At 59.8% G+C, this 11240-nt stretch overlaps 1 protein-coding gene across 1 annotated transcript; it reads left to right on the top strand.

Moving 5' to 3' along the window:
• Positions 1 to 10156, top strand: INSIG1 (insulin induced gene 1). The gene is made up of 6 exons (XM_039837314.1): positions 1 to 158; positions 683 to 1102; positions 3747 to 3871; positions 4975 to 5141; positions 5481 to 5580; positions 8350 to 10156. The coding sequence occupies exons 2-6, from the start codon at positions 709 to 711 to the stop codon at positions 8377 to 8379; spliced, it is 816 nt and encodes a 271-aa protein (XP_039693248.1). The 5' UTR covers positions 1 to 158; positions 683 to 708; the 3' UTR covers positions 8380 to 10156.
• The last annotated feature ends 1084 nt before the right edge of the window (positions 10157 to 11240 follow it).

Here is an 11240-nt window from a genome sequence, read left to right as displayed (position 1 = left end):
GTCAAGTGACCCGGGGTTCCGCTGCCCGTCTTATAAGCCGCGCCGCGCACGGGCCGCCGCGGGCCTTACTCCGGGCGGTCCGGGCCGCAACTCTCTTCCGTCGCCTCCTCCGAGACTCCCCGCCTCGGCGAGCCCGCGGGCGGGCGCCCCTCCGCCAGGTACGCGGGGCGCGGCGCCGGCCCCGGGGCCGGAGATTGGGGTCCGGGCGCCTCAGTCCCCCGCAGCCGCCCCCCCTCCCGCAGTCCCGGGATGGGGGCTGCACCCCTGACCCTGGGTGGGCCGAGCCACGGGTCCCCTCCGTCCCGGAGGACCCCAGTAACTTGCCCTGGCTCCGTGTCCAGCAGACGGACGGGGTCTGGGAAACTTTTGGACCGGACGGGCGGGCGCTTCGGGGTGCGTGCAGAGGAGCGGTGCGGGCGGAGCCGAGCGGGCTCTGTAGCCCTTGGGGGTCCCTCGCACGCGGCTGCCCCTGACTGCAGCCCCCGCGCCCCACTGCGGCCGGCGCCCGCCCGGCGCTGCTGCGGTGTGGGCCGCGGGTCCCGCGGACTCCCCGGAGGGGCAGCTTCCCTGGACGTGAGGCGATGAATGAGAGCGCAGCCCCGCGGCCGGCGGGGCCCTTCCCACCTGCCCGTTCCCCGCAAATGGACGTGGCGGGCCTTCCCAACCCCCTTTCTCCTTCCAGGAAAGCCTGTCGCGCTGGCGACACCGATGCCCAGACTGGACGACCACTGCTGGAGCTGTCCCTGCGCTCACGGCCCCAGGCACGCAGGCCGCGCGAGAGCCAGTGCCGGAGGGCTGGCAGCCAAAGTGGGAGAGATGATCACCTCCTCAGTGTCCCGCCCCTCTCTGCTGGTGGCCCGCGCTGCCCCGGACTCCGACCCCTCGCGGGGGCCTGGGAGCACCGGCGCGGGGGGCGGCAGCGCCAGCTGGCATCACCGCCTGGTGCAGAGGGGCCTGGTGCTGTTCTCCGTCGGGGTGGGCCTGGCTCTGGTGCTCAACCTGCTGCAGGTGCAGAGGAATGTCACCCTTTTCCCTGAGGAGGTGACCGCCACCGCCTTCTCCTCGGCCTGGTGGGTGCCTCCCTGTTGTGGGACAGCAGCTGGTGAGTAGGAGCGCGGAACCTTGTTGGGTCAAAAAGGTTCTTTAGCCTTGAGGAACGTTTATTTGAAAACGGAGCCGTCCCCGGAGGAAAAGTGGGCGTTTCCAGTGTGGGTGCGGCGGGGACTCCGAACCCCCAAACGCTCGCGTGCGGGGGGGTGGGGGTTGGGGGGAGGGGTGGAGGAAGCCGGGTGATGGACATGAGGGGGGAGGAAAGCGGCGGCTTCCCGCTGTACCCGGCCGGCCAGGTCCTTCCTCCTGCCCGGGCACTGCCCTGCGCGCCGAGCCCGCCGCTGTCATCGCCGGCCGGCTGCCCGATTGGCCGCCGCGGAACTGGTGAGCAGAGGCGCTGGGCCGCTATTGGCTGCGCCTGCGAACATGCTACCCGGCTGGGTAACTGAAAACAAACCGTCACGTGGGCGAGCGGCCTCCCTACTTCCTTCTGGGGTGGCCTAGGAGTGGGCGGAAGGAAGCCAGGCCCTCCCCCGGGACTCTTAGGAAAAGAGCATCCCCTTGTCCCGAGCGTGGGCGGGAGCGCACCTGGCTGGCTTCAGAGGCGCGGGGAACCGTCCCACAGGCTCGGTCTAAGTTGCGGATGGGCGGGCCGTCTCCTTTTCGTCGCTTTTCTTGGTTCCTTGGCGGGTCTGATCCCCTAGTCCGGCAGCATTTGTTGGTTAGCAAACACCTGTCAGCTGCTTCCTGCAGCCCCGGCTCTGCTGTCGAAATACAGAGTGAGCACAGCAGCCCGTCCTGAGCATCCCACGGTCTGATGGGCAGAACAAGCTGGTGACAAGTCCCACAGGAGCAGTGCCCTGCGGTTTGCTTTGTAGCTGACGTTTCCGGGCAGCTTGCTCTGTGTGTTGAGCTTTATTTGCTCCTGGCAGCAGCACTGTGCTATAGCTACATTTTATAGACATGGAAACCAAGTAACGGGTTCTGCAACTGTGTCCAGGGACCACAGCTAGCAAGTGGCAGGGCCATTGTTCCGAACTCCGCATACTGTCTCCCTGCAGTCCGGGCATGTCCCCTGTCATGTGGAGACATGTCGCCTTCTCTGCAGACTCACTCAAACCAGCAGGAGGCTGCAGTGGACGGCAGTGCGTTTCGGCCGGGACACTTAGGGGGCTCTGTGGTCACTGAGCAGGGGACAGAGCTTTTTTGCCGGGTCCTCAGAAAGGGCAGTTCCTGCTCTGTGTTTCTAAATCCTCTAAGGATACTGCTACACTGTTAAAAATCCTTTTTGAGAAATAGATCTAGATGCAGAATTCTATTTTTCATATACATTTGGCGCAGTAGTTTCCAAAACTTGATCTTAACACTTGATCTTAATCCAAAACTTGATCTTAAAAATGACACACTTAGTTTAGGTTTTATTTGTCATAGAAGCTTCCGGAAATTCCGGGCATATCTGAAACAGTTTCTCATTCCCTATTTTTGTTTTCACTGTCAGCCAAGAGTGAAGGGGAACGTTTCCTAGTACATTTTCATACTTTGCTTTTAACTTTAAAAGGTAAAATTAAGTTATAGTGAAGTCATAGAACGTGGGCTTCCATTTTTCAAAACCCCAAAGTTAGAACTCTATAAAATACATCGTGAAATTGAAACTGAAATTCTTTCCTTTGCATATTTGGCTAAAACTGTGATTCTGTCCCTCTGTTCGGGAACCTAAGGCGTTCCCTGTCCCACAGGTGGAGCTACCGCCTGGCTGCCCAGCCTCTGGACCTGGGCGACCGCATCCCGCAGTCAGGCCCCGTGGCCTGTGTCCCCAGCAGTCACCGCCCTGCTGTCTGTCCTGCCTGCCTCTTCCCGTCCGCTCCTCTCCCTGAATGCCCGGCCTCCCCGTCTAACGTCTGTCTGCGCTCGTGCCCTAAAGCTCCGTGTCTGAGAACCTCCTTGCTGTCCAGACCGCACCGAGCCCCTCCTCCGTCTCCTAGTTACATAAGCATCATTTCACACATGAGGGAACAGACACGAGGCCAGGTCCCATCCGCGGGGACTGGGAACAGACGCCAGGTGTCCTGTGCCCGCTCGCATGGTCCTCCACAGGCCGGGCCTGGACTCCCAGGGACAGCACGGTGTGCTTGGCCTGCCGCCGCACTGACCCGCAGATGACGGGCAGCGGTGCTCAGGGTCCCCGGAGCAAATACTGTCACCCCCTCACTGCCGAATCCGGTGCCACCTCTGGGCACGTGGCCTCTGTGCCCCAGATGTCAGAGTCAGACCAGAGTAAGTGTGCCCAGCCTCAGGGCTGGCCCCATGAGGAGCGCCACCACTTGAGACCCGTGGCCTCGGGAGCCCTCGTGAAGCTGACCCCTCATTGTAACACAGCGACCACGCGTACGTGGTGGAGGGCGCGCCCGTTGTGCAGGCCAGGCCCGCAGGGTCCACGTCTCTGCGTTAATGCCAAGCAGCGAGGCCCGCGGGGTCCACATTTCTGCGTTAATGCCAAGCAGCGAGTTGTTTGAACCTTCTCAAAACTGATCTTCGTGCTCCAGGGGAACGGAATTGTGAAGAGAGTCTCAGTTTCAGTGTTATGAGAGCGGATCAATTTTCTAGGGAAACTGGTTTGGCGATATGTTAACTGCCTCGTGGAATCGTATCGCTTGAAGCCGGTGCCCCCTGACGGTCGTTTTTCCTTGTTTTAACAGCGGTCGTCGGCTTGCTGTACCCCTGCATTGACAGTCACCTGGGGGAGCCCCACAAGTTCAAGAGGGAGTGGGCCAGCGTCATGCGCTGTGTCGCGGTCTTCGTGGGCATCAACCACGCCAGTGCTGTATCCTTCAGCGGACGTGCCGTGTCCGAGCGTTTTCCTAGGTGATTTCGCTGCGCGTAGGGAGTGCATGTCACCTCTTAGGTCGGTCGAAGTCTTCTCCTGAGGGATTTATTTTAAAGCCTGTCGCTTAGTCTGCGCTTAGCGGGAGTTTTCAAAATGCTTCCGGGTCATTTCAGGAAACAGCGGGAGGACTGTTACCCTCCTCCGTCACCCCCGTCTGCTTCCTCGGAGTTCCTTCTGTAATTGTCCTGCGCTTCCGCCGTCACGAAGACCGGCTTCCTGCGGCTCCGTGACGCGTGGCGACAGGGTCACGCTTGGCCGCTTCCTCTGCTCCTCTGCCCCCTCCCTGGTGTGACCACAGAAGTCCCATGCCGGCCAGCAGCGGTGACCTTAACACGGGCCCCGCACGCCCGGGTCCCCAGTGGAGCGGGTCGCACGGAACGTGTTGCCTGTCTGCACGTAAGCGTGTTTCGGAAGGAGGTCCGTGGCGCCCCAGGTCTCAGAAGATTTCGGTTTTCTTTAGCACGACTAGTCTATAGTTTCAAGGTTTAGAGAAAGACACTCTGGGATTCCCACAGTTCCTAAGTCTGCCGTTCTCCTGTCTTAATGATGAGAATGTCCGAAACAGGTAGTGCGAGACGTCCCGGCTCTGAGAAGTTGGTTTCGTCACCAGGCGACAGCGGCGTCGTGATGACAGCCAGGTGCGTCTCCGCAGACACGGGGTGCGTGGCGTCTGCAGAGGCACCGTGTGCGGGGGCGGGGGGCGTGCTCCCGCAGCTCGGCCGCCGGGGACACGAGAATGAGCACAGAGTAGCCGCGGGTCCCTAGCACCCAGGTGGGTCGGAGGCTGAGACACCCGCAGACTGTTAGAGGTGACTCTCGGAACCTTTACTCGGAACGTTTTGACCCACCGGCCCCCGAGAAGTCCGCGTCGTCTGGAGCCCGGGCCCTGGCGTCTGACGGCCTTCGCGAGCTGCCCGGTCGTGCTTACAGGTGGGGGCCGTGTGGCCTGTGAGAGCAAGAACACAGGTGGGTCCCGGGATTGTGTGTGTTTCCGATCTGATTGCAAATCGTTAAATTTTCCTTAACTTTTACATCACCAGAAATTGGATTTTGCCAATAACGTTCAGCTCTCCTTGACACTGGCGGCCCTGTCTTTGGGCCTTTGGTGGACGTTTGACCGCTCGAGAAGCGGCCTTGGCCTTGGGATCACCATCGCCTTCCTGGCCACCCTGATCACCCAGCTGCTGGTGTACAACGGCGTCTATCAGTAAGCACGTGACCCCCGACATCAGCCCCCCCCCAGAGGCGGTTACCTCGCTCGTGTTAGAAACAGCCCCTTCGCTGACATGTTCACGCTTTATCTATCTGTACACACACGCTCTAGGCCTGGGCACGAAACTCTCAAAAATGCGGCTCATCGCTGGTTCTCGTGTTAAGAATCCGCCGCCCGCAGTTTAATGCGACGGGAAACCAGACAGGAGCAGGCGGGGAGCGTTGGGACGTTGTGTCCTGCGGTGCTTCCTGATTGCCGTGCCCCGCGCGTCCCCGTTAGAGAGAGTCACCGGAGCTTTGCTCGGTGCCACGTCCCTGCCTTCTCTTTCCGCAGGTACACGTCCCCGGACTTCCTCTACATCCGCTCCTGGCTGCCCTGCATCTTTTTCTCGGGAGGCGTGACGGTGGGGAACATAGGGCGGCAGCTGGCTATGGTGCGTACCCGTCCCTCTCCTGACCCAGTGGGCTCCCAGTCGACGCGGTTGCTTTGTGTCGTGTGTCATCTGTCGATAAATGTCTGGTCGAGACTCGATGGTGACGATTACTGAGGAAAGCCTATGTTAAAAAAAAGTGGGTGAGAGTAAGTAGTTCCTTGCCGAATCGCGAAGATGCTAGCATTTGTGAGCCCCCAGTTCAGTCTAGAAGGATGAGTGAGGGGCAGCTCCCCGCCGTCACGGGCACGGCCCGCGGCTCCTCGCGGCGGCCACTGCAGGGAAGTGCGTCCAGAGGCGGCTGCGGTCGGTGGTTTACCGTGTCCTCCCTCCCTCACCTGGAGTGCAGGGGACATTGGGGAAGGACGTCAGAGGCCGCAGAGACCCCGTGGGTGCCTGTTGGGGCCCGGCTCGGGGAGCCCCGCCCACAGGCAGGCAGACCTGGCTCCGTCGTGGGTGCGTCTGCTCCACTGGGTGGACCACCCACCTGTGCCTGCCCATCCCTCCTGGAAGGGAGAAACTGCCCCCGTGGCAGCCAGCCAGCCACCTGCTGGGGGCCGGTCAGGCAGGTGACGTCAGCGACCATGGCAGCAGCTCTTGTTGGTCCCTAAAAGTATGGACATTTAACTGTTATTTCCAGTTTACTTTGACTCAAAGTCTTAGATAAAATGAGCTAAAAAAGAAAAACCAGGGCCTTAGATGGCCCATCGCTGCCACAGACAGACGGGCTTCTCGGGAGGCTCACCTCGGTCCCTCACGGTGGCGTCTCGGAAGCAGGACGTCTTCAGTGCCAGCTGGTCTCTGCCCTTGGCTTTCCTTCCATCCCGCGAAAGTCTGTGAGTCTCCGAAGTGGTAGGGAGCCTCGGGAGAGCCACGCCCTGTCCCTAGGCAGCTGGCCGCCCCCTCCTGGCATGTGCTGCGGCCGCTGCAGCCCAGAGTGAGGGCGCTTGTGGCCGAGGTCTCGCCACCCCCGTGGGTCTCAAAGCCACGCTGCCGCCACAGCAGGGGGACGCGCGCGTGAGGCCGAGCTCGCTCTTCACGAGGCGGGGACCCGACACGTCGGCAGCGATGTTCGCTCCAGATGGTGTCAGGGCTGGAGAATGAACTGCACAGTTGTTACAAGGGCCGTTTCCTCCCGTGCCGTCTGCATCCGTGCCCCTCATTCCGCGTCGGTCCCCTATCTGGCAGGACCCACGCGTCCCTCCCTTGAGAGGAAACGTACGCGGCCCTCCCTTAGCATCACCCACAGGTTCTGTGACTTGAAATGAACAGACATAAGGAGAGCCATGCAGGAGGCTCCATGGCACGTCGCCACCATTACGACGACGTCACGCACGGCAGCCATGCCCGGGGGTCACGTGTGGGCTTCGCTTACGGTCAGATGGTTGGAGCAGCTTTGTCTGGTGTTTGCTGTCAGCATGTTCAAAGGGAGGTCACGCGTCTAGACAAGTGTAGGGAGGTGGTCACGAGTCTGCAGCACAGGTGTAGGGAGGTCACGAGTCTGCAGTCCAGGTTCATAGAGTTCACATCTGTTGGTACATGTAGCATGAAATCTTTTCTCCAAAAAGGTCAGGGTCCCAGTTGTCATGACAGCGAGCAGGCCCTGACTCCCAAGGCCCAGGACATCTGTCACAGCATGTCCCTGGCACTGAGTGTGTTTGCTCTTCCTGTGTGACTGACCCCGCTTGGCCGCTGGTGACCGTATTCCCAGTGCCGTGACTGAGGGCTGGCACTCAGCAGCCCTGCTGTGCACACGGAGCTGAGCTGGACATGTCCGTTAGCAGGGTTAGTCCTCGTGACGCTGCAGGTGGGAGCAGGGGCTGTTCTCAGCCCATTTCAGGGTGGGGGGTGAGCACCTTGGCCCAGTGGGTGCAGGGGGCGTTGAACCTGCCTCGCGTGACAGTGCCCTGCTGCCTGTCACCGTCACTCACAGCTGGCGTCCATCGTCCGAACGGGGCCTCCGTGGCTGTGCCGCACGCTGCTCCCCGGCAGCCCCCGTGCCGAGCGCTGCTCCTGTCTCGGGCCATCTCACGTCTGTCGTTTGTGCCCTGACACCAGGACCGCCCACACGTGGCCTCCCACGGGCCGTGGACGCCTGCGCTCCCGTCCCAGTGCGTGTCAGTGGCCTGTGGGCCAGTCTCGTTCCCAGGGTGTGGCGGGACCTCTCGGTCCCCTTGGGTGGGAGCTCGCTTAGGACCGTCCTCTTGTTTGTATGTGGCAGTTTGTCGTGCTTTGAGTCTGCGAGTTCCTAAAAGTCCCTGTGTCCCCAGCATAGGAGTTAGTCACCAAAACTCCCAGGTGACCACACGCCTGCCAGGCTTTTTAGCCGCTCAAAGGAGAAGGTCCCGAGGTGCGGGTAAAAGCTCTGAACGCCAGCACGTCACCTGGCGCCTGGGCAGGGCGTCAGGGACAGGCCCGCTCGTGACCTTGTCACCTCAGGAAGGTCGTTCGGTCGTGGCACCTGCTCCTTCATCAGCGAAGCGTCCGTCCTGTACTGAAACTTCACCTGCAGGGCCTGGAGCACTAACAGCCACAGGCCTCGCCGCAGGGGTTTTGTGAGGGTGACTGAGGAAGTGTGTGGAGAGGGCGGCGGGGGGCGGGGGCACCATCGGCCGGCGTCGTCCACCCTCCGTCCACCCTCCGTTCCTGCGTCATCTCACCCGGCAAAGGAATTTTGATCTCTTGCCTTTCAGGGTCTGCTTAACTGCTAATTAAAGCATGTCCGCGTTCTGCGCTCATTTTCTCTCGGTCTTTTCCTCGTTTTACTCGCAGGGTGTCCCTGAAAAGCCACACAGCGACTGAGTCCTCACCCCACTGAGTGCGAAGACCAGCGAGATGCGGGAAGAAAACCCACACTTCGACTCGCGACAGAGATTATCCTTTTCCTCAATGATCTGCTTAGATTGGGCTGCCTGTGCAACCGACTCCTGGGGGAAATCCACCTGTTTTAGAATAGCCAAGGGGGAGGGGTCACCGCGTACCTGGACGTCACCTTCTCCGCTGTCCCGCGCCTGCCCTGCAGACCTGGGTCCCGGGCGGGGCCAGCGGCCACTCTGAGGATTCGACGTCGTTTGCAAAAGGCAGGCCGCTGCATTTCAGAGCCTTGCTCGAACCCCAATCCCCAGCCCTGTTTCGTGCGGGTGCCCGGTGCTCGCGAGGGTGCAGGGCGCTGACGCGGGAAGATGTGTCCGGCAGGTTTTGAGGTGGGGTGTGTAGGACAGCAGACGGCAGCACGAACTCTGCGAGTCAGGGCCCGAGCCGCGCGCTCACGTGCCGGCCGACGGGTGCTGGGAGCGGAGGGAGCGGTGAGCCAGCCCCCCGCTGTGACATGCCAGGCCCTGCACCTCGGCGTCGATGACGTTTCCCCCCCACCCGCAGCGTCTAGCGCCACGTATTTCAGTCTCCGTGAGCCGGAAGTGGCTTCTTCGGTGGTCCAGGATAGACATGATTATTCCCCTTCCACGGCCCTATGGAATTTGCAATCGGATTGCGGTAGCAAAAAGGAGCGCTTAAGTCACTGCATTAAACGTTCGGCGTTTCTAGAGATGCAGAGATACTGGTGAGCACAATGCATTCGTTGACCGGCATAGACCACGTCAGACCCAACTTGCAAGTATTGGGTCGTTAACTTCAAGTGCAATGTACATGAAAACCAATCTGAGCCTTGTATTCTCTTAAATATTTATTTTTTTTTAACACGAGACGTTGAAGAGGGTTCTCCATTTCAGTGCTGCATGGAGGCGCACGCGGCAAAGATGCCTCGGCTGTGAAGTCACTTCGCTGTTGTGCCCTCCACTGAGCCCTAGTCCTTAGAAATACTCCACTTTTGTGGGTTTTCGTAAACTTATCATTTTTGCTTGCAAAGTCATCTTTTTTTTTTTTTGGTATTTTGTATTTTGAAATTGAAATTGAAATGTTTTGGCTTTGTTTTAAATTCTGTGAAAGTGACTTGATAAAGACTCCTCTGGAGGGGGGTCGGCGGCCAGCAGACCCGGATGTGGACGGGCCTGGCGGCCGCCATGGCCAACACACCCGGCTCCCCACATGACGCCCCTCGCCGCAGTGGTTCTGTTGTTTTGAGGGAAATCTCATTTTAAGTTACTACAGCTAATTCGTTTCAGAGGAATTTTGTTTAAAGGAAGATGGGACCCTTCTGAACTTTGCGATGATCCCTTACACCCTCTCTGAAAAGGAAAATATGATTAGCTCTGAAAAGATTTTTCAGTGACGATGTCAATATTTCATGAAAAACCCCAAGTCATTAGCCTAAAGCAGTCATGGAATCTTTAAGGTATACTTGATCATGCACAAACAGTGAGTATTTTTTTTTTCTTAAACTGGAATAAATCTGTATCTGTTAGAAATAATAGAGCCAAAAAATGTGAATCTGAAGACATTTTGCCAATACTTTACAGCAGATACATGAACCAAAGTGGCCTGAGTTTGTAGAAGTGTCAAGTAGCATAAACGGATCTGTGCTCTCCAGAGCAGCCAGTGGGGTTAACCTGCACACTGCGTTTGCCGCGTTGTGTTCTTTTTGAATTCATTTTTTTAATTTCTATTAAAGGTTCCAAACCAACCGTTGTATTCATGGCTTTTTCTTTAAAGGGCGGGTGGGAGTGGGTCTTCGTGGGGGACGTTAGCATTTGGAATGGAAATTGCAGCCCTTAAGATGTGAGTCCCTATCCCCACGGGCCTCTTGGAGAGTGGGCCTCTCGGAGAGTGCCGTGTCCGCAGGCCGTGTCCGCATGTCACCTCCCACCGGCCCCTCCCGTGGCTGTTGTCCTGTTGGGCCGGGCCCCTTCTCCCTGGCCCCCTGGGCTCCCAGCAGAAGGGGTGGGTGCTGCCAGGTGTCCGCCGTGCGGCTGGTCGCCTCCTGTGTCTGGTCACTGCACAGGTCTGTGTGTCCACTCTGCCAGAGGCCTGGCCTGGCGCTGGGTGCCGGCTCGAGGATATGGTGTGAGTCAGAACCGGCCTCAGAGGCTCCCATCCCAGGGGGCCCAGTGCCGAGCTGGGGCGAAGGGGAGAAGGGGTGCGACTTGGCACACTGTTGCCCTGAGGAGTAGGGGTTTCGTCACGCGACCTGGCCCAGACCAGCCTGGGGACCCAGGGCCCTGCCGCAGGCTCCGGGCCACCCCTGGGGGGTGGTGCCGGGGACGCGGGCGGCCAGGGGCGGCCCCCTCCCGGGCTTAGGCTGCACACACAGCAGCCCTGCCGCCCTCGGAGGCCACGAGCTGCCCCAACACGCGGGCAGCGCTCAGCACGGCGTTTGTGAAACGCTTTCGAAGTTGCGATACAACGTTCCAGCGATTGTTGCAAAAGCCCTCACCTCCTTCTCGGCCCCATGCCCTTCATGACACAGCCCCCGCCGAGAGGTGACCCCACGCTCACCGGAAGCGTCCTGCAGGGGAAACCAGGGCAGCAGACGGCACGGATGCTTCTCTAATCGCACAGACGTGCGGGGTCTGTCGGACGGTGGCTGCCCGGCCGTCTAACACGCTGACGGCCACGGGACCAGCCTGACCCGTGTCAGAATAAGGCTGGGGGCGGACGGTTCTGGAATTCCTCTGGTCCGTGAGCCAGTAATCGAATTATCCCATTGCATTAAAGGCAGGGCAAGTGATTCACGCGAGTCCCTCCCTCGTCCCTCCTCACACGGGAAG

This window comes from Pteropus medius, unplaced genomic scaffold (genome assembly GCF_902729225.1).
Source record: "Pteropus medius unplaced genomic scaffold, Ma_sr-lr_union100, whole genome shotgun sequence".
In the NCBI taxonomy this organism is placed as follows: domain Eukaryota; kingdom Metazoa; phylum Chordata; class Mammalia; order Chiroptera; family Pteropodidae; genus Pteropus; species Pteropus medius.
This window is presented reverse-complemented; position numbering and strand designations above follow the sequence as displayed.